Source organism: Oncorhynchus keta, chromosome 29 (assembly GCF_023373465.1).
Source record: "Oncorhynchus keta strain PuntledgeMale-10-30-2019 chromosome 29, Oket_V2, whole genome shotgun sequence".
Taxonomy (NCBI): Eukaryota; Metazoa; Chordata; class Actinopteri; order Salmoniformes; family Salmonidae; genus Oncorhynchus; species Oncorhynchus keta.
The window spans coordinates 2,618,885-2,645,497 of NC_068449.1; the positions used below are offsets into that span (position 1 = coordinate 2,618,885).

Sequence of the window (26,613 nt, forward strand, 5' to 3'; positions counted from 1 at the left end):
TCACCTGGCTGGTGGTGGACTGTCTACAAGGGTCCATCTCACCTGGCTGTAGACTGTCTACAAGGTTCCATCCACCTGGCTGGTAGACTGTCTACAAGGGTCCATCTCACCTGGCTGGTAGACTGTCTACAGCCATCTCACCTGGCTGGTAGACTGTCTGGGGTCCATCTCACCTGGCTGGTAGACTGTCTACAAGGTTCCATCCACCTGGCTGGTAGACTGGTGGGGAGGACAAGGGTCCATCTGGTGGGGAGGGACACCTCTGGTAGACTGTCTACAAGGTTCCATCTCACCTGGTGGTAGACTGGGACAGGTTCCATCTCACCTGGTGGTAGACTGTCTACAGCCATCTCACCTGGCTGGTGACTGGACAAGGTTCCTCCACCTGGCTGGTAGACTGTCTGGGGGGAGGGACAGCCTCCTACCTGGCTGGTAGACTGTCTACAAGGGGACCATCTCACCTGGTAGACTGGTGGTGGTGGGCGGGTTCCATCCTCAGTGGTGGCTGGTGACTGTCTACAGGTCCATCTCACCTGGTGGTGGTGGTGGGGTCCATCTCACCTGCTGGAGACTGTCTACAAGGTCCATCTCACCTGGTGGTAGACTGTCTCTTAGTGGTCCATGGTGGTGGTGACTGGGACACCTCCTGGTTCCATCTCACTGGTAGACTGTCTACAAGTGGTCCATCTGGTGGGACTGTCTACAAGGTCCATCTCACCTGGCTGGTAGACTGTCTACAAGGGTCCATCTCACCTGGTGGTGGACTGGTGGCTACAAGCCATCTCACCTGGCTGGTAGACTGTCTACAAGGTTCCATCTCACCTGGCTGGGACTGCCTCCAAGGTTCCATCTCACCTGGTGGTGGACTGGTGGGCAAGGGTCCATCCACCTGGTGGTGGACTGTCTACAAGGTTCCATCTCACCTGGTGGTAGACTGGGGGGCAAGGGACCATCTCACCTGGCTGGTAGACTGTCTACAAGGACCATCTCACCTGGTGGTGGTGGACTGGTGGTGGTGGGGCCTCTGGTGGTGGTGGACTGGTGGTGGGGCGGGTCCATCCTCCTGGCTGGTAGACTGTGGTTCCATCTCACCTGGACTGGGGGTGGGGCTGGACAGGTTCCATCTCACCTGGTGGTAGTGGTGGGGCGGGACAGGTTCCATCTCACCTGGTCTGGGGCCATCCTCCTGACTGTCTACAAGGGGTCCATCTTAGTGGTGGTGGTGGTGGGGCGGTGGTCCATCCTCACTGGTAGACTGGGGGGCCATCTCAGCCTGGTAGACTGGTGGTGGTGGTGTCTACCACAGCCTAGTGGTGGTTCCATCCACCTGATAGACTGGTGGTGGGGCGGGTTCCATCTCACCTGGTAGACTGGTGGTGGGGGTGGACCATCTCACTGGGGTCTCAGCCTCTTAGTGGTGGTGGTGGGGCGGGACAGCCTCCATCTGGTGGTGGGGAGGACAGCCTCAAGGGTCCATCTCACCTGGTGGGGACTGTCTACAAGGGTCCATCTGGTGGTAGACTGTCTACAAGGACCAGCATCCTGGTGACTGGTGGTGGGGAGGGTCCAGCCTCCTAGTGGTGGTGGACTGGTGGGCCATCTCACCCATCTATGGACTGGTCTACAAGCCTCCATCTCACCTGGCTGGTGGGGCGGACAAGCCATCTCACCTGGTAGACTGGTCTACAAGGGTCCATCTCACCTGAGTGACTGTCTACAAGGGCCATCTCAGCCTCTGAGTGGACTGGTGGTGGGGGCGGGACAGCCTCTCTGAGTGGTGGTGGTGGTGGTGGGGGCGGGACAGCCTCCCTGGCTGGTGGTGGTGGTGGGGTCCATCCTCCTGATGGTGGTGGGTGGTCCATCTCACCTGGACAGCCTCTACAAGGGTCCATCTCACCTGGCTGGTAGACAGCCTCTACAAGGGGTCCATCTCACCTGATAGACTCCTGGTGGTGGTCCATCTCACCTGGTAGACTGTCTACAGGGTCCATCACTGGTAGACTGTGGTGGGGGTTCCATCTCACCTGATAGACTGTCTACAAGGGTCCATCTCAACTGGTGGTGGGGGCTACAGCCATCTCACCTGGCTGGTAGACTGTGGTGGGGCAAGGGTCCATCTCACCTGGACTGGGGTCCATCTCAACTGGTGGTGTCTACAAGGGTCCATCTCACCTGGCTGGTAGACTGTCTACAAGGGTCCATCCTCCTGATAGACTGGTGGGGCAAGGGACCATCCTCCTGGTGGACTGTCTGGGGTCCATCGGACCTGGCTAGACTGTCTCTCACCTGGGTGGTGGACTGTCTACAAGTGGGGAGGGACAGGCTCCATCTGGTGGTGGTGGTGGTCTGGTGGTTCCATCTCACCTGATAGACTGTCTGGTGGGGAGGGGACATCTCACCTGGCTGGTAGACTGGTCTGGGGAGGGACCATCCACCTGATGGTGGTGGTGGTGGTGGGGAGGGACCATCCACCTGGCTGGTGGACTGTGGTGGGGAGGGTCCATCCTCACCTGGTGACTGTCTGGTGGGGGGCATCTCACCTGATAGACTGTCTACAAGGGTCCATCTCACCTGGTAGACTGTCTACAACCTGGACTGTCTACAAGGGTCCATCTCACCTGGTAGACTGTCCATCTCACCTGGTGGACTGGTGGGTCCATCTCACCTGGTAGACTGGTGGTGGTGGGTCCATCTCAACTGGGACCAGCCTCTCACCTGGTGGTGGTGGTGGTGGGGAGGGTCCATCCACCTGAGTGGTGGTGGTGGTGGGGGGAGGGACATCCACCTGTGGTGGACTGTCTGGGGAGGGACCATCCTCCTCGTGGTGGTGGTGGACTGGTGGTGGTGGTGGTGGGACAGCCTCTCAGTGGTGACTGGTGGGGGTCCATCTCACCTGGTAGGGACAGCCTCTAGTGGTGGTGGTGGGGCCATCTCACCTGATAGACTGTCTACAAGTGGTGGGGAGGGACAGCCTCTACAAGGTTCCATCTCACCTGGTGGGGCAAGGACCATCTCAGTGGTGGTGGTGGGGGGCTGTCTACAGCCATCTCACCTGGTAGACTGGTGGGGAGGGTCCATCTCACCTGGTGGTAGACTGTCTACAAGGGTCCATCTCACCTGAGGGACAGCCTCCTAGTGGTGGTGGTGGGGGGACAGGCCTCCTGGTGGTGGTGGTGGGGCGGACAGGCATCCTAGTGGTGGTGGTGGGGAGGGACAGCCTCCTAGTGGTGGTGGTGGTGGGGAGGGACAGCCTCCTAGTGGTGGTGGTGGTGGGGCGGGACAGCCTCCTAGTGGTGGTGGTGGTGGGGAGGGACAGCCTCCTAGTGGTGGTGGTGGTGGGGAGGGACAGCCTCCTAGTGGTGGTGGTGGTGGGGAGGGACAGCCTCCTAGTGGTGGTGGTGGTGGGGCGGACAGCCTCCTAGTGGTGGTGGTGGGGCGGGACAGCCTCCTAGTGGTGGTGGTGGTGGGGCGGACAGCCTCTGGTGGTGGTGGTGGTGGTGGTGGCGGGGACAGCCTCTTAGTGGTGGTGGTGGTGGGGAGGGACAGCCTCCTAGTGGTGGTGGTGGTGGGGAGGGACAGCCTCCTAGTGGTGGTGGTGGTGGGGGTGGGACAGCCTCCTAGTGGTGGTGGTGGTGGTGGGGGGGACAGCCTCCTAGTGGTGGTGGTGGTGGGGAGGGACAGCCTCTAGTGGTGGTGGTGGTGGGGCGGACAGCCTCCTAGTGGTGGTGGTGGGGGGACAGGCTCCTAGTGGTGGTGGTGGTGGGGCGGACAGCCTCCTAGTGGTGGTGGGTGGTGGGGGACAGCCTCTTAGTGGTGGTGGTGGGGTAAGGGACAGCCTCCTAGTGGTGGTGGTGGTGGTGGGGGGACAGCCTCCTGGTGGTGGTGGTGGGGGCGGGACAGCCTCCTGGTGGTGGTGGTGGTGGGGCGGGACAGCCTCCTGGTGGTGGTGGTGGTGGTGGTGGGGCGGGACAGCCTCCTGGTGGTGGTGGTGGGGCGGACAGCCTCCTAGTGGTGGTGGTGGTGGTGGGGCGGGACAGCCTCCTGGTGGTGGTGGTGGGGCGGGACAGCCTCCTGGTGGTGGTGGTGGTGGTGGTGGTGGGGCGGGACAGCCTCCTGGTGGTGGTGGTGGTGGTGGGGCGGGACAGCCTCCTGGTGGTGGTGGTGGGGCGGACAGCCTCCTAGTGGTGGTGGTGGGGCTGGACAGCCTCCTAGTGGTGGTGGTGGGGCGGGACAGCCTCCTGGTGGTGGTGGGGGCGGACAGCCTCTTAGTGGTGGTGGTGGTGGGGCGGAACAGCCTCCTAGTGGTGGTGGTGGGGCAGGCAGCCTCCTAGTGGTGGTGGTGGTGGGGCGGAACAGCCTCCTTGTGGTGGTGGTGGTGGGGAGGAGGACAGCCTCCTGGTGGTGGTGGTGGGGCGGACAGCCTCCTAGTGGTGGTGGTGGGGCGGGACAGCCTCCTAGTGGTGGTGGTGGGGTGGACAGCCTCTTAGTGGTGGTGGTGGGGGGGGACAGCCTCCTAGTGGTGGTGGTGGGGAGGGACAGCCTCCTAGTGGTGGTGGTGGGGAGGGGACAGCCTCCTGGTGGTGGTGGTGGGGCGGACAGCCTCCTAGTGGTGGTGGTGGGGGAGGGACAGCCTCCTAGTGGTGGTGGTGGTGGGGAGGGACAGCCTCCTAGTGGTGGTGGTGGTGGGGGGGACAGCCTCCTAGTGGTGGTGGTGGTGGGGGGGACAGCCTCCTAGTGGTGGTGGTGGGGCGGACAGCCTCTTAGTGGTGGTGGTGGTGGGGCGGGACAGCCTCCTAGTGGTGGTGGTGGTGGGGCGGGACAGCCTCCTAGTCGTGGTGGTGGTGGTGGGGTGGGACAGCCTCCTAGTGGTGGTGGTGGTGGGGGGACAGCCTCCTAGTGGTGGTGGTGGTGGGGCGGACAGCCTCCTAGTGGTGGTGGTGGTGGTGGTGGGGCGGGACAGCCTCCTAGTGGTGGTGGTGGTGGGGCGGGACAGCCTCCTAGTGGTGGTGGTGGTGGGGAGGGACAGCCTCCTAGTGGTGGTGGTGGTGGGGCGGACAGCCTCCTAGTGGTGGTGGTGGTGGTGGTGGGGCGGGACAGCCTCCTAGTGGTGGTGGTGGTGGTGGTGGGGCGGACAGCCTCTTAGTGGTGGTGGTGGTGGGGCGGGACAGCCTCCTGGTGGTGGTGGTGGGGCGGGACAGCCTCCTGGTGGTGGTGGTGGTGGGGCGGGACAGCCTCCTGGTGGTGGTGGTGGTGGTGGGGCGGGACAGCCTCCTGGTGGTGGTGGTGGGGCGGGACAGCCTCCTAGTGGTGGTGGTGGGGCGGGACAGCCTCCTAGTGGTGGTGGTGGGGGCGGGACAGCCTCCTAGTGGTGGTGGTGGGGGCGGGACAGCCTCCTAGTGGTGGTGGTGGTGGGGGGGGCGGACAGCCTCCTGGGTGGTGGTGGGGCGGACAGCCTCCTAGTGGTGGTGGTGGGGCGGGACAGCCTCCTAGTGATGGTGGTGGTGGGGCGGAACAGCCTCCTAGTGGTGGTGGGGCGGAACAGCCTCCTGGTGGTGGTGGGGCGGACAGCCTCCTTGTGGTGGTGGTGGGGCGGACAGCCTCCTGGTGGTGGTGGTGGGGCGGACAGCCTCCTAGTGGTGGTGGTGGGGGGGGCGGACAGCCTCCTGGTGGTGGTGGTGGGGCGGACAGCCTCCTGGTAGTGGTGGGGCGGACAGCCTCCTAGTGGTGGTGGTGGGGCGGACAGCCTCCTGGTAGTGGTGGGGGGAGGACAGCCTCCTAGTGGTGGTGGTGGTGGGGGGGGACAGCCTCCTGGTGGTGGTGGTGGGGGGGCGGACAGCCTCCTGGTGGTGGTGGTGGGGCGGAACAGCCTCCTGGTGGTGGTGGTGGGGCGGACAGCCTCCTAGTGGTGGTGGTGGGGCGGGACAGCCTCCTGGTGGTGGTGGTGGGGCGGACAGCCTCCTAGTGGTGGTGGTGGTGGGGGGGACAGCCTCCTGGTGGTGGTGGTGGGGTGGGACAGCCTCTTAGTGGTGGTGGTGGGGCGGGACAGCCTCCTAGTGGTGGTGGTGGGGGCGACAGCCTCCTAGTGGTGGTGGTGGGGGCGGGACAGCCTCCTGGTGGTGGTGGTGGGGTGGACAGCCTCTTAGTGGTGGTGGTGGGGCGGGACAGCCTCCTGGTGGTGGTGGGGCGGGACAGCCTCCTGGTGGTGGTGGTGGGGCGGACAGCCTCCTAGTGGTGGTGGTGGGGCGGGACAGCCTCCTGGTGGTGGTGGGGCGGGACAGCCTCCTAGTGGTGGTGGTGGGGCGGGACAGCCTCCTGGTGGTGGTGGTGGGGTGGACAGCCTCTTAGTGGTGGTGGTGGGGGCGGGACAGCCTCCTGGTGGTGGTGGGGCGGGACAGCCTCCTGGTGGTGGTGGTGGGGCGGACAGCCTCCTAGTGGTGGTGGTGGGGGGGGGACAGCCTCCTGGTGGTGGTGGTGGGGCGGGACAGCCTCCTGGTGGTGGTGGTGGGGCGGGACAGCCTCCTGGTGGTGGTGGTGGGGGGCGGGACAGCCTCCTAGTGGTGGTGGTGGGGGGGGACAGCCTCCTGGTGGTGGTGGGGGGGGCGGGACAGCCTCCTGGTGGTGGTGGTGGGCGGACAGCCTCCTAGTGGTGGTGGTGGTGGGGCGGGACAGCCTCCTAGTGGTGGTGGTGGGGCGGGACAGCCTCCTAGTGGTGGTGGTGGGGCGGGACAGCCTCCTGTGGTGGTGGTGGGGCGGCGGGACAGCCTCCTGGTGGTGGTGGGGCGGGACAGCCTCCTAGTGGTGGTGGTGGGGCGGGACAGCCTCCTGGTGGGTGGTGGGGCGGGACAGCCTCCTGGTGGTGGTGGGGGTGGGGCGGGACAGTCTCCTCGTGCTGGACAGCCTCCTTGCGTTGATGCGGACAGCCAGCCAACAGCAGCCTTCTAGGTTGAGTAAACTTCCTGTTCTGGTGAGCCAACAGCAGCCTCCTAGGGTTGAGTAAACTTCCTGTTCTGGTGAGCCAACAGCAGCCTCCTAGGGTTGAGTAAACTTCCTGTTCTGGTGAGCCAACAGCATCCTAACACACACTGACAGACAGACAGACACATGGATCTTGGTACTGTACCTGCCAGTCTGCCCAGGCCTCCGTTCCCCAGCCCTGCATCCTCCTCCATCTCCTCCAGATCCTCCATGTCCAAACCCAGCTACATGACAGACATAAAAAAAACAACTCAAATTCAGTTCGCTCAACTCACAGTCCCATATATAATAATAATATAATAATATATGCCATTTAGCAGACGCTTTTATCCAAAGCGACTTACAGTCATGTGTGCATACATTCTACGTATGGGTGGTCCCGGGAATCGAACCCACTACCCTGGCGTTACAAGCGCCATGCTCTACCAACTCTGCTACAGAAGGACAACATATTAAAGGCTAGTTTATACCCCACAAGTAGCTACCCTAAATAGCGTTGCGTAGCTTAGCAAAGCTACGCAGACATGTTCAGTCCTGCAATTCATACCTCTGTGCAGGATCGCCATCTTGCGAAGCGTTCTTGCGTTGTGTACGCAAGGTGTAAACTAGGTTTTTATAGTGTCCAATAATGTGTTTGAGCTCATGCATTAGTTGACAATCAAAGTTGATAAAAGTAATGACTGAGGTTGTGTATTAGTCATGCTGTCACAGTTCTTGAGAAAGTCTGTCTCTTATAAGAGAGCTCGTTTGCCTGCGGCACTAGTCGTTTCTGCCTGCAGACATGCCAGTGTGTCCCTGACATCTCTCAGGTCCATCTCACCTGGCTGGTAGACTGTCTACAAGGTTCCATCTCACCTGGTAGACTGTCTACAAGGTTCCATCTCAACTGGTAGACTGTCTACAAGGTTCCATCTCACCTGGCTGGTAGACTGTCTACAAGGTTCCATCTCACCTGGCTGGTAGACTGTCTACAAGGTTCCATCTCACCTGGCTGGTAGACTGTCTACAAGGTTCCATCTCACCTGGCTGGTAGACTGTCTACAAGGTTCCATCTCACCTGGCTGGTAGACTGTCTACAAGGGTCCATCTCACCTGGCTGGTAGACTGTCTACAAGGTTCCATCTCACCTGGCTGGTAGACTGTCTACAAGGTTCCATCTCACCTGGCTGGTAGACTGTCTACAAGGTTCCATCTCACCTGGTAGACTGTCTGGTAGACTGTCTACAAGGGTCCATCTCACCTGATAGACTGTCTACAAGGTCCATCTCACCTGGCTGGTAGACTGTCTACAAGGGTCCATCTCACCTGGCTGGTAGACTGTCTACAAGGGTCCATCTCACCTGATAGCTGTCTACAAGTAGAGACTGTCTACAAGGGTCCATCTCACCTGGCTGGTAGACTGTCCATCTCACCTGACTGTCTACAAGGTTCCATCTCACCTGGCTGGTAGACTGTCTACAAGGGTCCATCTCACCTGGCTGGTAGACTGTCTACAAGGTTCCATCTCACCTGGCTGGTAGACTGTCTACAAGGTTCCATCTCACCTGGCTGGTAGACTGTCTACAAGGTTCCATCTCACCTGGCTGGTAGACTGTCTACAAGGTTCCATCTCACCTGGCTGGTAGACTGTCTACAAGGTTCCATCTCACCTGGCTGGTAGACTGTCTACAAGGTTCCATCTCACCTGGCTGGTAGACTGTCTACAAGGTTCCATCTCACCTGGCTGGTAGACTGTCTACAAGGTTCCATCTCACCTGGCTGGTAGACTGTCTACAAGGTTCCATCTCACCTGGCTGGTAGACTGTCTACAAGGTTCCATCTCACCTGGCTGGTAGACTGTCTACAAGGTTCCATCTCACCTGGCTGGTAGACTGTCTACAAGGTTCCATCTCACCTGGCTGGTAGACTGTCTACAAGGGTTCCATCTCACCTGGCTGGTAGACTGTCTACAAGGTTCCATCTCACCTGGCTGGTAGACTGTCTACAAGGTTCCATCTCACCTGGCTGGTAGACTGTCTACAAGGTTCCATCTCACCTGGCTGGTAGACTGTCTACAAGGTTCCATCTCACCTGGCTGGTAGACTGTCTACAAGGTTCCATCTCACCTGGCTGGTAGACTGTCTACAAGGTTCCATCTCACCTGGCTGGTAGACTGTCTACAAGGTTCCATCTCACCTGGCTGGTAGACTGTCTACAAGGTTCCATCTCACCTGGCTGGTAGACTGTCTACAAGGGTCCATCTCACCTGGTAGACTGTCTACAAGGTTCCATCTCACCTGATAGACTGTCTACAAGGTTCCATCTCAACTGGCTGGTAGACTGTCTACAAGGTTCCATCTCACCTGGCTGGTAGACTGTCTACAAGGGTCCATCTCACCTGATAGACTGTCTACAAGGGTCCATCTCAACTGGTAGACTGTCTACAAGGGTCCATCTCACCTGGCTGGTAGACTGTCTACAAGGTTCCATCTCACCTGGCTGGTAGACTGTCTACAAGGTTCCATCTCACCTGGCTGGTAGACTGTCTACAAGGTTCCATCTCACCTGGCTGGTAGACTGTCTACAAGGTTCCATCTCACCTGGCTGGTAGACTGTCTACAAGGTTCCATCTCACCTGGCTGGTAGACTGTCTACAAGGTTCCATCTCACCTGGCTGGTAGACTGTCTACAAGGTTCCATCTCACCTGGCTGGTAGACTGTCTACAAGGGTCCATCTCACCTGGCTGGTAGACTGTCTACAAGGTTCCATCTCACCTGGCTGGTAGACTGTCTACAAGGTTCCATCTCACCTGGCTGGTAGACTGTCTACAAGGTTCCATCTCACCTGGCTGGTAGACTGTCTACAAGGTTCCATCTCACCTGGCTGGTAGACTGTCTACAAGGTTCCATCTCACCTGGCTGGTAGACTGTCTACAAGGTTCCATCTCACCTGGCTGGTAGACTGTCTACAAGGTTCCATCTCACCTGGCTGGTAGACTGTCTACAAGGTTCCATCTCACCTGGCTGGTAGACTGTCTACAAGGTTCCATCTCACCTGGCTGGTAGACTGTCTACAAGGTTCCATCTCACCTGGCTGGTAGACTGTCTACAAGGTTCCATCTCACCTGGCTGGTAGACTGTCTACAAGGTTCCATCTCACCTGGCTAGACTGTCTACAAGGGTCCATCTCACCTGGCTGGTAGACTGTCTACAAGGTTCCATCTCACCTGGCTGGTAGACTGTCTACAAGGTTCCATCTCACCTGGCTGGTAGACTGTCTACAAGGTTCCATCTCACCTGGCTGGTAGACTGTCTACAAGGTTCCATCTCACCTGGCTGGTAGACTGTCTACAAGGTTCCATCTCACCTGGCTGGTAGACTGTCTACAAGGTTCCATCTCACCTGGCTGGTAGACTGTCTACAAGGTTCCATCTCACCTGGCTGGTAGACTGTCTACAAGGTTCCATCTCACCTGGCTGGTAGACTGTCTACAAGGGTCCATCTCACCTGGTAGACTGTCTACAAGGTTCCATCTCACCTGATAGACTGTCTACAAGGTTCCATCTCACCTGATAGACTGTCTACAAGGGTCCATCTCAACTGGTAGACTGTCTACAAGGGTCCATCTCACCTGGCTGGTAGACTGTCTACAAGGGTCCATCTCACCTGATAGACTGTCTACAAGGGTCCATCTCAACTGGTAGACTGTCTACAAGGGTCCATCTCACCTGGCTGGTAGACTGTCTACAAGGGTCCATCTCACCTGATAGACTGTCTACAAGGGTCCATCTCACCTGGCTGGTAGACTGTCTACAAGGTTCCATCTCACCTGGCTGGTAGACTGTCTACAAGGTTCCATCTCACCTGATAGACTGTCTACAAGGGTCCATCTCACCTGATAGACTGTCTACAAGGTTCCATCTCACCTGATAGACTGTCTACAAGGGTCCATCTCACCTGATAGACTGTCTACAAGGGTCCATCTCACCTGATAGACTGTCTACAAGGGTCCATCTCACCTGATAGACTGTCTACAAGGGTCCATCTCACCTGGTAGACTGTCTAACAAGGTTCCATCTCACCTGGCTGGTAGACTGTCTACAAGGGTCCATCTCACCTGATAGACTGTCTACAAGGGTCCATCTCACCTGATAGACTGTCTACAAGGGTCCATCTCACCTGATAGACTGTCTACAAGGTTCCATCTCACCTGGCTGGTAGACTGTCTACAAGGTTCCATCTCACCTGATAGACTGTCTACAAGGGTCCATCTCACCTGGTAGACTGTCTACAAGGGTCCATCTCACCTGGTAGACTGTCTACAAGGGTCCATCTCACCTGATAGACTGTCTACAAGGTTCCATCTCACCTGATAGACTGTCTACAAGGGTCCATCTCACCTGGTAGACTGTCTACAAGGGTCCATCTCACCTGATAGACTGTCTACAAGGGTCCATCTCACCTGGTAGACTGTCTACAAGGGTCCATCTCACCTGATAGACTGTCTACAAGGGTCCATCTCACCTGGCTGTCTACAAGGTTCCATCTCACCTGATAGACTGTCTACAAGGGTCCATCTCACCTGATAGACTGTCTACAAGGTTCCATCTCACCTGGTAGACTGTCTACAAGGTTCCATCTCACCTGGTAGACTGTCTACAAGGTTCCATCTCACCTGGTAGACTGTCTACAAGGTTCCATCTCACCTGGTAGACTGTCTACAAGGTTCCATCTCACCTGGTAGACTGTCTACAAGGTTCCATCTCACCTGGTAGACTGTCTACAAGGGTCCATCTCACCTGGTAGACTGTCTACAAGGTTCCATCTCACCTGGTAGACTGTCTACAAGGGTCCATCTCACCTGGTAGACTGTCTACAAGGTTCCATCTCACCTGATAGACTGTCTACAAGGGTCCATCTCACCTGGTAGACTGTCTACAAGGTTCCATCTCACCTGATAGACTGTCTACAAGGGTCCATCTCACCTGATAGACTGTCTACAAGGTTCCATCTCACCTGGTAGACTGTCTACAAGGTTCCATCTCACCTGGTAGACTGTCTACAAGGTTCCATCTCACCTGGTAGACTGTCTACAAGGGTCCATCTCACCTGGTAGACTGTCTACAAGGTCCATCTCACCTGGTAGACTGTCTACAAGGGTTCCATCTCACCTGGTAGACTGTCTACAAGGTTCCATCTCACCTGGTAGACTGTCTACAAGGTTCCATCTCACCTGATAGACTGTCTACAAGGGTCCATCTCACCTGGTAGACTGTCTACAAGGTTCCATCTCACCTGATAGACTGTCTACAAGGGTCCATCTCACCTGATAGACTGTCTACAAGGTTCCATCTCACCTGGTAGACTGTCTACAAGGTTCCATCTCACCTGATAGACTGTCTACAAGGGTCCATCTCACCTGGTAGACTGTCTACAAGGTTCCATCTCACCTGATAGACTGTCTACAAGGGTCCATCTCACCTGATAGACTGTCTACAAGGTTCCATCTCACCTGGTAGACTGTCTACAAGGTTCCATCTCACCTGGTAGACTGTCTACAAGGTTCCATCTCACCTGGTAGACTGTCTACAAGGTTCCATCTCACCTGATAGACTGTCTACAAGGTTCCATCTCACCTGATAGACTGTCTACAAGGTTCCATCTCACCTGGTAGACTGTCTACAAGGTTCCATCTCACCTGGTAGACTGTCTACAAGGTTCCATCTCACCTGGTAGACTGTCTACAAGGTTCCATCTCACCTGGTAGACTGTCTACAAGGTTCCATCTCACCTGATAGACTGTCTACAAGGGTCCATCTCACCTGGTAGACTGTCTACAAGGTTCCATCTCACCTGATAGACTGTCTACAAGGTTCCATCTCACCTGGTGGACTGTGTATAAGGTTCAAGCTCACCTATACACAGTTTAATTTTTTTTTTATGCTCAACCGTTTCCCGTGTGCATCAAGAACGGTCCACCACCCAAAGGTTTTCACACCATGTAGAGTCAACATGGGCCAGCATCCCTGTGGAACGCTTTCAACACCATGTAGAGTCAACATGGGCCAGCATCCCTGTGGAACGCTTTCAACACCATGTAGAGTCAACATGGGCCAGCATCCCTGTGGAACGCTTTCAACACCATGTAGAGTCAACATGGGCCAGCATCCCTGTGGAACGCTTTCAACACCTTGTAGAGTCAACATGGGCCAGCATCCCTGTGGAACGCTTTCAACACCATGTAGAGTCAACATGGGCCAGCATCCCTGTGGAACGCTTTCAGACACCTTGTAGAGTCAACATGGGCCAGCATCCCTGTGGAACGCTTTCAACACCATGTAGAGTCAACATGGGCCAGCATCCCTGTGGAACGCTTTCAACACCTTGTAGAGTCAACATGGGCCAGCATCCCTGTGGAACGCTTTCAACACCATGTAGAGTCAACATGGGCCAGCATCCCTGTGGAACGCTTTCAACACCTTGTAGAGTCAACATGGGCCAGCATCCCTGTGGAACGAACACCATGGTAGAGTCAACATGGGCCAGCATCCCTGTGGAACGCTTTCAACACCATGTAGAGTCAACATGGGCCAGCATCCCTGTGGAACGCTTTCAACACCATGTAGAGTCAACATGGGCCAGCATCCCTGTGGAACGCTTTCAACACCATGTAGAGTCAACATGGGCCAGCATCCCTGTGGAACGCTTTCAACACCTTGTAGAGTCAACATGGGCCAGCATCCCTGTGGAACGCTTTCAACACCATGTAGAGTCAACATGGGCCAGCATCCCTGTGGAACGCTTTAGACACCTTGTAGAGTCAACATGGGCCAGCATCCCTGTGGAACGCTTTCAACACCATGTAGAGTCAACATGGGCCAGCATCCCTGTGGAACGCTTTCAACACCATGTAGAGTCAACATGGGCCAGCATCCCTGTGGAACGCTTTCAACACCATGTAGAGTCAACATGGGCCAGCATCCCTGTGGGCATTTCAACACCATGTAGAGTCAACATGGGCCAGCATCCCTGTGGACAGCTATTCTAACACCAGTTAGAGTCAACATGGGCCAGCATCCCTGTGGAACGCTTTCAACACCATGTAGAGTCAATCATGGGCCAGCATCCCTTGGAATCGCTTTAGACACCTTGTAGAGTCAACATGGGCCAGCATCCCTGTGGAACGCTTTCAACACCATGTAGAGTCAACATGGGCCAGCATCCCTGTAACATTTCTTTCTAACCATGTAGAGTCAACATGGGCCAGCATCCCTAATGTAACATTTCTTTCAACACCATGTAGAGTCAACATGGGCCAGCAGTTCATCCTGTGGAACGCTATTCTAACCATGTAGAGTCAACATGGGCCAGCATCCCTGTACATTTCAACTTTAGACACCTTGTAGAGTAATCATGGGCCAGCATCCCTGTGGAACGTTCTTTGGACACCTGTAGAGTCAACATGGGGCCAGCATCCCTGTGGAACAGTTCAACACCATGTAGAGTCAACAATGGGCCAGCATCCCTGTGGGGTCGCAACACCATGTAGAGTCAACATGGGCCAGCATCCCTGTGGAACGCTTTCATCTGCACCATGTAGAGTCAACATGGGCCAGCATCCCTGTGGAACATTTCAATTCACCATGTAGAGTCAATTCATGGGCCAGCATCCCTGTGAACGCTTTACATCTGCACCTTGTAGAGTCAACATGGGCCAGCATCCCTGTGGAACGCTTTAGACACCTTGTAGAGTCAACATGGGCCAGCATCCCTGTGGAACGCTTTAGACACCTTATAGAGTGCATGTCCCTGACGAATTGAGGCTGTTCTGAGGGCAAAAGAGCATGCAACTCAATATTAAGAAGGTGTTCCTAATGTTTTGTACACTCACTGTCTACAAGGTTCCATCTCACCTGGTAGACTGTCTAACAAGGTTCCATCTCACCTGGTAGACTGTCTAACAAGGTTCCATCTCACCTGTTAGACAGTCTACAAGGTTCAAGCTCACCTGGTAGACTGTCTACAAAGTTCCATCTCACCTGGTGGACTGTGTATAAGGTTCAAGCTCACCTGGTAGATGGCCTCGTCACAGGCGTTCTGCAGCCCCAGGTTAATCATGGTGTTCTGGAGGGTCCTGCCCATGTAGAACTCCAGGGAGAGGTAGTACACCCGCTGGACAGGAGAACAGGAACATTTAGCAGTGGCTCCGTCTCGACACTCAGTTTCTGCACTGTATCCCTCTCATCTAGTTCATATTCTAATCTGTACATTTCATATTCTAATCTGTACAGTTCCTATTCTAATCTGTGCAGTTCATATTCTAATCTGTACAGTTCATATTCTAATCTGTACAGTTCATATTCTAATCTGTACATTTCATATTCTAATCTGTACAGTTCATATTCTAATTTGTACATTTCATATTCTAATCTGTACAGTTCATATTCTAATCTGTACAGTTCATATTCTAATCTGTACAGTTCATATTCTAATTTGTACATTTCATATTCTAATCTGTACCGTTCATATTCTAATCTGTACCGTTCATATTCTAATCTGTACAGTTCATATTCTAATCTGTACAGTTCATATTCTAATCTGTACATTTCATATTCTAATCTGTACAGTTCATATTCTAATCTGTACAGTTCATATTCTAATCTGTACATTTCATATTCTAATCTGTACATTTCATATTCTAATCTGTACAGTTCATATTCTAATCTGTACAGTTCATATTCTAATCTGTACATTTCATATTCTAATCTGTACATTTCATATTCTAATCTGTACATTTCATATTCTAATCTGTACATTTCATATTCTAATCTGTACATCCTCTGTACAGTTCATATTCTAATCTGTACAGTTCATATTCTAATCTGTACCGTTCTATATTCTAATCTGTACAGTTCATTATTCTAATAAAATGTACATTTCATATTCTAATCTGTTACAGTTCATATTCTAATATGTACAGTTCATCTTCTAATCTGTACAGTCCATATTCTAATCTGTACATTTGCTATATTCTAATGTGACAGTTCATGGCCTCTAATCTGTACAGTATCATATTGACCAATTTTTAACATCTTTATAAAATGTGATAATAGACATCTTTGCTAACCATGTGTATGTGACCAATAACATCTGCTAACCATGTGTATGTGACCAATAACATCTGCTAACCACTGTGTATGTGACCAATAACATCTGCTAACCACGTAATGTGACCAATAATATCTGCTAACCACGTGTATGTGACCAATTAACATCTGCTAACCATGTGTATGTGACCAATAACATCTGCTAACCACAGTATGTGACCAATAATTATCTGGCTTTACTTGGCCTCCATCCTGTATGTGACCAATCATCTGCTAACCTGTGTATGTGACCAATAACATCTGCTTTACTGATCCATCCTAGGATACCATCTTGTATGTGACCAATAACATCTAACCATGTGTATGTGACCAATAACATCTGCTAACCACGTGTATTTACTGACCTGCAATAATATCCTGCTAGTAATTACCATCTTTGTATGTGACCAATAACATCTGATAACCATGTTTGTACTGTGACCCTAACATCTGGATAACCATGTGTATGTGACCCTATAACATCTGCTTTGTGTGGCCTGACCAATAACATCTTTAACCATGGCCTGTATGTGACCATCTTTGTAACATCTGCCTACATCCTAGGATGTGTATTGACCAATAACATCTGCTCTTTGTCTTGTGTATGTGACCAATAACCATCTTTGTCTTTACTAACCATCCTAGTATGTGACTTTACTTAATCCTAGGATAATACCATCTTTGTCTTTACTAACCCATGTGTATGTGACCATTACATCTTTGTCTTTACTAAAACATCCTATGGACCAATAACATCTTTGTCTTTAACCAACATGGCCTACATCCAATAACATCTGCTAACCATGTATGTGACCAATAACATGTGTCCACATGTGGATAATTACCTTTGGTATTTGGTAAAGGACATCCTAGGATAATTACCACTTTGTCTTTACTGTGATCCAATAACACCATCTTTGTCTTTACCATCCTGTGATAATTAATCTTGTCTTTACTTGGCCTGACCAATCTTTGTCTTTTACGCTTGGCCTACATCTGCTTACCATCTTTGCGTCTTCATTGACCAATGGCCTACATCTATAAACCATGTGTCTTTACTTGACCTACATCCTAGGATAATTACCATCTTTGTCTTTACTTGGCCTATTTGATCCTAGGATAATTACCATCTTTGTCTATTACTTGGCCTACATCCTAGGATAATTACCATCTTTGTCTTTACTTGGCCTACATCCTAGGATAAAATACCATCTTTGTCTTTACTTGGCCTACATCCTAGGATAATTGTTGACCATCTTTGTCTTTTTACTTGGCCTACATCCTAGGATACAATGCTTATTCCAACATTTACCATCTCTGTCTTTACTCATCCTAGGATAATTACCATCTTTCTGACGTCTTTACTTGGCCTACAACTCCTAGGATAATTACCATCTTTGTCTTTACTTGGCCTACATCCTAGGATAATTACCATCTTTGTCTTTACTTGGCCTGGACATCTAGGATAATTACCATCTTTTGTCTTTACTTGGCCTGGACATCCTAGATAATTACCATCTTTGTCTTTACTTGGCCTGGATCCTAGTATAATTACCATCTTTGTCTTTAGAAAGATAATTACCATCTTGGTCTTTACTTGGCCTACATCCTAGGATAATTACCATCTTTGTCTTTACTTGGCCTACATCCTAGGATAATTTGACCACTACCATCTTTGTCTTTACTTGGCCTACATCCTAGGATAATACCATCTTTGTCTTTACTTGGCCTACATCCTAGGATAATTACTTTATCTTTGTCTTTACTTGGCCTACATCCTAGGATAATTACCATCTTTGTCTTTACTTGGCCTACATCCTAGGATAATTACCATCTTTGTCTTTACTTGGCCTACATCCTAGGATAATTACCATCTTTGTCATCCTACATCCTAGTCTTTTGTCTGGCCCTACATCCTAGGATAATTACCATCTTTGTCTTTACTTGGCCTTGTCCTTTGGCCTACATCCTAGGATAATTACCATCTTTGTCTTTACTTGGCCTACATCCTAGGATACCATCTTTGTCTTACCATCCTTTCTTTGTCTTTACTTGGCCTACATCCTAGGATAATTACCATCTTTGTCATCTTTGTACATCCTAGGATAATTACCATCTTTGTCTTTACTTGGCCTACATCCTAGGATAATTTGTACCATCTTTACCATCTTTACTTGGCCTACATCCTAGGATAATTACCATCTTTGTCTTTACTTGGCCTATAATTACCATCTTTGTCTTTACTTGGCCTACATCCTTTAGGATATAATTACCATCTTTGTCTTTACTTGGCCTACATCCTAGGATAATTACCATCTTTGTCTTTACTTGGCCTACATCCTAGGATAATTACCATCTTTGTCTTTACTTGGCCTACATCCTAGGATAATTACCATCTTTGTCTTTACTTGGCCTACATCCTAGGATAATTACCATCTTTGTCTTTACTTGGCCTACATCCTAGGATAATTACCATCTTTGTCTTTACTTGGCCTACATCCTAGGATAATTACCATCTTTGTCTTTACTTGGCCTACATCCTAGGATAATTACCATCTTTGTCTTTACATCCTAGGATAATTACCTTTGTCTTTATTTGGCCTACATCCTAGGATAATTACCATCTTTGTCTTTACTTGGCCTACATCCTAGGATAATTACCATCTTTGTCTTTACTTGGCCTACATCCTAGGATAATTACCATCTTTGTCTTTACTTGGCCTACATCCTAGGATAATTACCATCTTTGTCTTTACTTGGCCTACATCCTAGGATAATTAATTTTGTCTTTACCATCTTAATTACCATCTTTACCATCTTTGTCTTTATTACATCCTGGCCATCTTTGTCTTTATCCTACATCCTAGGATAATTACCATCTTTGTCTTTACTTGGCCTACATCCTAGGATAATTACCATCTTTGTCTTTACTTGGCCTACATCCCTAGGATAATTACCATCTTTGTCTTTACTTGGCCTACATCCTAGGATAATTACCATCTTTGTCTTTACTTGGCCTACATCCTAGGATAATTACCATCTTTGTCTTTACTTGGCCTACATCCTAGGATAATTACCATCTTTGTCTTTACTTGGCCTACATCCTAGGATAATTACCATCTTTGTCTTTACTTGGCCTACATCCTAGGATAATTACCATCTTTGTCTTTACTTGGCCTACATCCTAGGATAATTACCATCTTTGTCTTTACTTGGCCTACATCCTAGGATAATTACCATCTTTGTCTTTATTTGGCCTACATCCTAGGATAATTACCATCTTTCTTTACTTGTCTTTACTTGGCCTACATCCTAGGATAATTACCATCTTTGTCTTTACTTGGCCTACATCCTAGGATAATTACCATCTTTGTCTTTACTTGGCCTACATCCTAGGATAATTACCATCTTTCTTTACTTGTCTTTCTTTGTCTTTACTTGGCCTACATCCTAGGATAATTACCATCTTTGTCTTTACTTGGCCTACATCCTAGGATAATTACCATCTTTGTCTTTACTTGGCCTACATCCTAGGATAATTACCATCTTTGTCTTTACTTGGCCTACATCCTAGGATAATTACCATCTCTTTGTCCTAGGATTTACCATTTTGTCTTTACTTGCCTACATCCTAGGATAATTACCATCTTTTTACTTGGCCTTCCTAGGATAATTACCATCTTTGTCTTTACTTGGCCTACATCCTAGGATAATTACCATCTTTGTCTTTACTTGGCCTACATCCTAGGATAATTACCATCTTTGTCTTTACTTGGCCTACATCCTAGGATAATTACCATCTTTGTCTTTACTTGGCCTACATCCTAGGATAATTACCATCTTTGTCTTTACTTGGCCTGGATCCTAGGATAATTACCATCTTGGTCTTTACTTTGCCTACATTCTAGTATAATTACCATCTTTGTCTTTACCTGGCCTGGATCCTAGGATAATTACCATCTTTGTCTTTACTTGGCCTGGATCCTAGGATAATTACCATCTTGGTCTTTACTTGGCCTACATCCTAGTATAATTACCATCTTTGTCTTTACTTGGCCTACATCCTAGGATAATTACCATCTTGGTCTTTATTTGGCCTACATCCTAGGATAATTACCATCTTTGTCTTTACTTGGCCTACATCCTAGGATAATTACCATCTTTGTCTTTACTTGGCCTACATCCTAGGATAATTACCATCTTTGTCTTTACTTGGCCTGGATCCAAGGATAATTACCATCTTTGTCTTTACTTGGCCTACATCCTAGGATAATTACCATCTTTGTCTTTACTTGGCCTACATCCTAGGATAATTACCATCTCTGTCCTTACTTGGCCTACATCCTAGGATAATTACCATCTTTGTCTTTACTTGGCCTACATCCTAGGATAATTACCATCTTTGTCTTTACTTGGCCTACATCCTAGGATAATTACCATCTTTGTCTTTACTTGGCCTGTATACTAGATGCCCCCCTCACTCTGTCTCTCTCTCTGACCCACTCTCTTTCTCTCTCTCTCCATAGGTCTGTGAGGATATTTTGGGCAGAGTGCACCTGCGGTAAAGACCAAAGTGAATTCTGTCTAGTAGCCTCCATAATGACTCAACGAAAGAGGCAGACAGAAAAACAACTGAGTGTTTAGAGAGTTGGCAGTGGTATTAATGAAGATTTAACTCAGTAAAGCAGCAAGACCAGGCAGCCCATGTTACCCCTCTATAGGTCTGGAGTTGCATTGTGCTACCCCCTTTATAGCCTAACCCCAGGTCTACTGCTCCGGTAGTCATGGTTACACTAGGTATACTGCTCCGGTAGTCATGGTTACACTAGGGATACTGCTCCGGTAGTCATGGTTACACTAGGTCTACTGCTCCGGTAGTCATGGTTACACTAGGTCTACTGCTCCGGTAGTCATGGTTACACTAGGGATACTGCCCCGGTAGTCATGGTTACACTAGGGATACTGCTCCGGTAGTCATGGTTACCCCAGGTCTACTGCTCCAGTAGTCATGGTTACACAAGGTCTACTGCTCCGGTAGTCATGGTTACACTAGGTCTACTGCTCCAGTAGTCATGGTTACACTAGGTCTACTGCTCCGGTAGTCATGGTTTCACTAGGCCTACTGCCACAGTAGTCATGGTTACACTAGGCCTACTGCTCCAGTAGTCATAGTTACACTTGGCCAACTGTTTCTGTAGTCATGGTTACACCAGGCCTACTGCTCCAGTAGTCCTGGTTAAATGTTGGCCTTCCTCTCAGTCAACACCCAAAATAAAAATCAGTTGGAAGATGGATGATGTATGATTCCTAAACCACCCTGCGATACAGTAGGCTTTTGTATGATTCCTAAACCACCCTGCGATACAGTAGGCTTTTGTATGATTCCTAAATCACCCTGCGATACAGTAGGCTTTTGTATGATTCCTAAATCACCCTGCAATACAGTAGGCTTTTGTATGATTCCTAAATCACCCTGCGATACAGTAGGCTTTTGTATGATTCCTAAATCACCCTGCAATACAGTAGGCTTTTGTATGATTCCTAAATCACCCTGCAATACAGTAGGCTTTTGTATGATTCCTAAATCACCCTGCGATACAGTAGGCTTTTGTATGATTCCTAAACCACCCTGCGATACAGTAGGCTTTTGTATGATTCCTAAATCACCCTGCGATACAGTAGGCTTTTGTATGATTCCTAAATCACCCTGCAATACAGTAGGCTTTTGTATGATTCCTAAACCACCCTGCGATACAGTAGGCTTTTGTATGATTCCTAAACCACCCTGCGATACAGTAGGCTTTTGTATGATTCCTAAACCACCCTGCGATACAGTAGGCTTTTGTATGATTCCTAAACCACCCTGCGATACAGTAGGCTTTTGTATGATTCCTAAATCACCCTGCGATACAGTAGGCTTTTGTATGATTCCTAAATCACCCTGCAATACAGTAGGCTTTTGTATGATTCCTAAATCACCCTGCGATACAGTAGGCTTTTGTATGATTCCTAAATCACCCTGCAATACAGTAGGCTTTTGTATGATTCCTAAATCACCCTGCGATACAGTAGGCTTTTGTATGATTCCTAAACCACCCTGCGATACAGTAGGCTTTTGTATGATTCCTAAACCACCCTGCGATACAGTAGGCTTTTGTATGATTCCTAAATCACCCTGCGATACAGTAGGCTTTTGTATGATTCCTAAATCACCCTGCAATACAGTAGGCTTTTGTATGATTCCTAAATCACCCTGCGATACAGTAGGCTTTTGTATGATTCCTAAATCACCCTGCAATACAGTAGGCTTTTGTATGATTCCTAAACCACCCTGCAATACAGTAGGCTTTTGTATGATTCCTAAACCACCCTGCAATACAGTAGGCTTTTGTATGATTCCTAAATCACCCTGCAATACAGTAGGCTTTTGTATGATTCCTAAACCACCCTGCAATACAGTAGGCTTTTGTATGATTCCTAAATCACCCTGCAATACAGTAGGCTTTTGTATGATTCCTAAATCACCCTGCGATACAGTAGGCTTTTGTATGATTCCTAAATCACCCTGCAATACAGTAGGCTTTTGTATGATTCCTAAATCACCCTGCAATACAGTAGGCTTTTGTATGATTCCTAAATCACCCTGCAATACAGTAGGCTTTTGTATGATTCCTAAATCACCCTGCAATACAGTAGGCTTTTGTATGATTCCTAAATCACCCTGCAATACAGTAGGCCTTTGTTTGATTCCTAAATCACCCTGCAATACAGTAGGCTTTTGTATGATTCCTAAATCACCCTGCAATACAGTAGGCTTTTGTATGATTCCTAAATCACCCTGCGATACAGTAGGCTTTTGTATGATTCCTAAATCACCCTGCGATACAGTAGGCTTTTGTATGATTCCTAAATCACCCTGCAATACAGTAGGCTTTTGTATGATTCCTAAATCACCCTGCAATACAGTAGGCTTTTGTATGATTCCTAAATCACCCTGCAATACAGTAGGCTTTTGTATGATTCCTAAATCACCCTGCAATACAGTAGGCTTTGTATGATTCCTAAATCACCCTGCAATACAGTAGGCTTTTGTATGATTCCTAAATCACCCTGCGATACAGTAGGCTTTTGTATGATTCCTAAATCACACTGCGATACAGTAGGCTTTTGTATGATTCCTAAATCACCCTGCGATACAGTAGGCTTTTGTATGATTCCTAAATCACCCTGCAATACAGTAGGCTTTTGTATGATTCCTAAATCACCCTGCAATACAGTAGGCTTTTGTATGATTCCTAAATCACCCTGCGATACAGTAGGCTTTTGTATGATTCCTAAATCACCCTGCAATACAGTAGGCTTTTGTATGATTCCTAAATCACCCTGCAATACAGTAGGCTTTTGTATGATTCCTAAATCACCCTGCAATACAGTAGGCTTTTGTATGATTCCTAAATCACCCTGCGATACAGTAGGCTTTTGTATGATTCCTAAATCACCCTGCAATACAGTAGGCTTTTGTATGATTCCTAAATCACCCTGCAATACAGTAGGCTTTTGTATGATTCCTAAATCACCCTGCAATACAGTAGGCTTTTGTATGATTCCTAAATCACCCTGCGATACAGTAGGCTTTTGTATGATTCCTAAATCACCCTGCAATACAGTAGGCTTTTGTATGATTCCTAAATCACCCTGCAATACAGTAGGCTTTTGTATGATTCCTAAATCACCCTGCGATACAGTAGGCTTTTGTATGATTTCCTAATGACATCCAATACATGGATATGCTTACAAAGACGATGCCTCAAGACATCAATGCAGAATCCTCTTACCATGGCCCTGAAATTCTCTTGGAAATACTGTAGTTAGCCCCACGGGGATTTTAAAGGGCTCAATATGACAGCCCAGAGAGCTGTACACTAAGTCTAATCTCACTGTATATGTCTCAATTGGTACCCTATTCCCTATAAAGTGCACTACTTTAGACCAGATCCCAATCAAAAGTAGTGCACTAAACAGGGAGCCGTTTTGGGATGCAGCGGCCGTGTGCTGAGGTAAAGACTATAATCGGTTTATCAAGTGTTTCTAGGTATAAAAAGGTACAACTATGAAGCTCTAACAAAGGGAGAGGACCTTTAAATCCTGTCTTTGTTTTCTGTAGCCCATCAACCACTAACGCTAGCCTGGGTACCAGTTTCCTTTGTGTTCTTCGCCATTACTTGTCAAGCCAAACTTGTTGACAAAGAGTGGAATGGTAGCACAAACAGACTGGTACCCAGGCTATATCTCTATTTACTGTACAGTTTGAGAGCAGCAGCACACATCAGACCACATTTACAGCTTTTAATGGCATGAAACAGCACCTCATGGGATATATTCCCTTTCATTATTAAATTCAGAATTAAAGTTACAAAATAAGGAACAACAGTGATGTAAACGTGGAAAATCCCCAACGAAAATGCTCTCTGTCCGAACGTAACAAATAACATCACTCGTAAGTGGCACCCTATTCCTTACCTAGTGCACTACTTTTCACCATAGACTCCCTTTAGTTAAAAAAGTAGTGTACTATAAAGGAAATATCGTTCCATTTAGGAATCATCCTGTGATTCATAGGGTTCCATTCGGGAATCATCCTATGATTCATAGGGTTCCATTCGGGAATCATCCTATGATTCATAGGGTTCCATTTAGGAATCAATCATCCTATGATTCATAGGGTTCCATTTAGGAATCAATCATCCTATGATTCATAGGGTTCCATTCGGGAATCAATCATCCTATGATTCATAGGGTTCCATTCAGGAATCATCCTATGATTCATAGGGTTCCATTCGGGAATCATCCTATGATTCATAGGGTTCCATTCAGGAATCAATCATCCTATGATTCATAGGGTTCCATTCAGGAATCATCCTATGATTCATAGGGTTCCATTCGGGAATCATCCTATGATTCATAGGGTTCCATTTAGGAATCAATCATCCTATGATTCATAGGGTTCCATTCAGGAATCATCCTATGATTCATAGGGTTCCATTTGGGAATCAATCATCCTATGATTCATAGGGTTCCATTCAGGAATCAATCATCCTATGATTCATAGGGTTCCATTCAGGAATCAATCATCCTATGATTCATAGGGTTCCATTTGGGAATCATCCTATGATTCATAGGGTTCCATTTGGGAATCATCCTATGATTCATAGGGTTCCATTCAGGAATCATCATATGATTCATAGGGTTCCATTTAGGAATCAATCATCCTATGATTCATAGGGTTACATTCAGGAATCATCCATGATTCATAGGGTTCCATTTGGGAATCAATCATCCTATGATTCATAGGGTTCCATTCAGGAATCAATCATCCTATGATTCATAGGGTTCCATTTGGGAATCATCCTATGATTCATAGGGTTCCATTCAGGAATCATCCTATGATTCATAGGGTTCCATTCAGGAATCAATCATAGGGTTCCATTCAGGAATCATCCTATGATTCATAGGGTTCCATTTGGGAATCATCCTATGATTCATAGGGTTCCATTCGGGAATCATCCTATGATTCATAGGGTTCCATTTAGGAATCAATCATCATATGATTCATAGGGTTCCATTCAGGAATCATCATATGATTCATAGGGTTCCATTTAGTCAATCATCCTATGATTCATAGGGTTAATTCAGGAATCATCCTATGATTCATAGGGTTCCATTCAGGAATCAATCATCCTATGATTCATAGGGTTCCATTCAGGAATCAATCATCCTATGATTCATAGGGTTCCATTTGGGAATCATCCTATGATTCATAGGGTTCCATTCAGGAATCATCCTATGATTCATAGGGTTCCATTCAGGAATCATCCTATGATTCATAGGGTTCCATTCAGGAATCATCCTATGATTCATAGGGTTCCATTTGGGAATCATCCTATGATTCATAGGGTTCCATTCGGGAATCATCCTATGATTCATAGGGTTCCATTCAGGAATCATCCTATGATTCATAGGGTTCCATTCGGGAATCATCCTATGATTCATAGGGTTCCATTCAGGAATCATCCTATGATTCAACCACCTACAGTAAGAGTATTAGTATGCTGTGTTGTCGTGACACCTTATTCACAATAACCTGTAATGTATGAGGGGGAAAACATCCAAACATTTTCATTGTTGTTGGTCACCTTCATCATCATCATCACCCCAATGACGAACCCCCCTCGTCCCCCCCCCCATACTACCGGTCCTACTGATAGCATAATAAAACACTTTAATAACAATAATACTACTAAATCTGGTGTAATTATAGAGCCTCTTGCCAGCTGCCAGTGGATAGATCCCAAAGGGTACCCTATTCTCTACACAGCCCTCTACTTATAACCAGAACCCTATAGGCCCTATGTAGGCAATAGGGTACCATTTTTGCACGTGGCCATAGGCATACTGTACATATATATTCAGCGCTAAGAAACATCATTGACAGCTGCACTGTGGAGAAACAGAC

At 48.9% G+C, this 26,613-nt stretch overlaps 1 protein-coding gene and 1 long non-coding RNA gene across 3 annotated transcripts in view; one reads left to right on the forward strand and one right to left on the reverse strand.

Annotated features, from left to right (window-relative positions):
* Window positions 1-16,968, reverse strand: part of LOC118381635 (glycogen phosphorylase, liver form-like) — a 55,190-nt gene extending 38,222 nt beyond the window's left edge. Inside the window, exons 1-3 of the mRNA XM_052485370.1 lie at window positions 16,946-16,968; window positions 15,025-15,184; window positions 7,121-7,199 (exon numbers count right to left, since the gene is read on the reverse strand). Of these exons, the coding sequence (XP_052341330.1) occupies window positions 7,121-7,199; window positions 15,025-15,184; window positions 16,946-16,968 (262 nt within the window). The remainder of the gene's footprint in view (window positions 1-7,120; window positions 7,200-15,024; window positions 15,185-16,945) is intronic.
* On the forward strand, window positions 9,319-12,331 carry LOC127913509 (uncharacterized). 2 transcript variants are annotated; one of them, XR_008085804.1, is made up of 3 exons: window positions 9,319-9,752; window positions 11,494-11,555; window positions 12,176-12,331. It is a non-coding gene; the product is annotated as an uncharacterized LOC127913509 (long non-coding RNA). The 2 variants fall into 2 exon arrangements; XR_008085805.1 differs by lacking the exon at window positions 12,176-12,331 and adding an exon at window positions 11,835-11,990.
* Window positions 16,969-26,613: the final 9,645 nt, after the last annotated feature.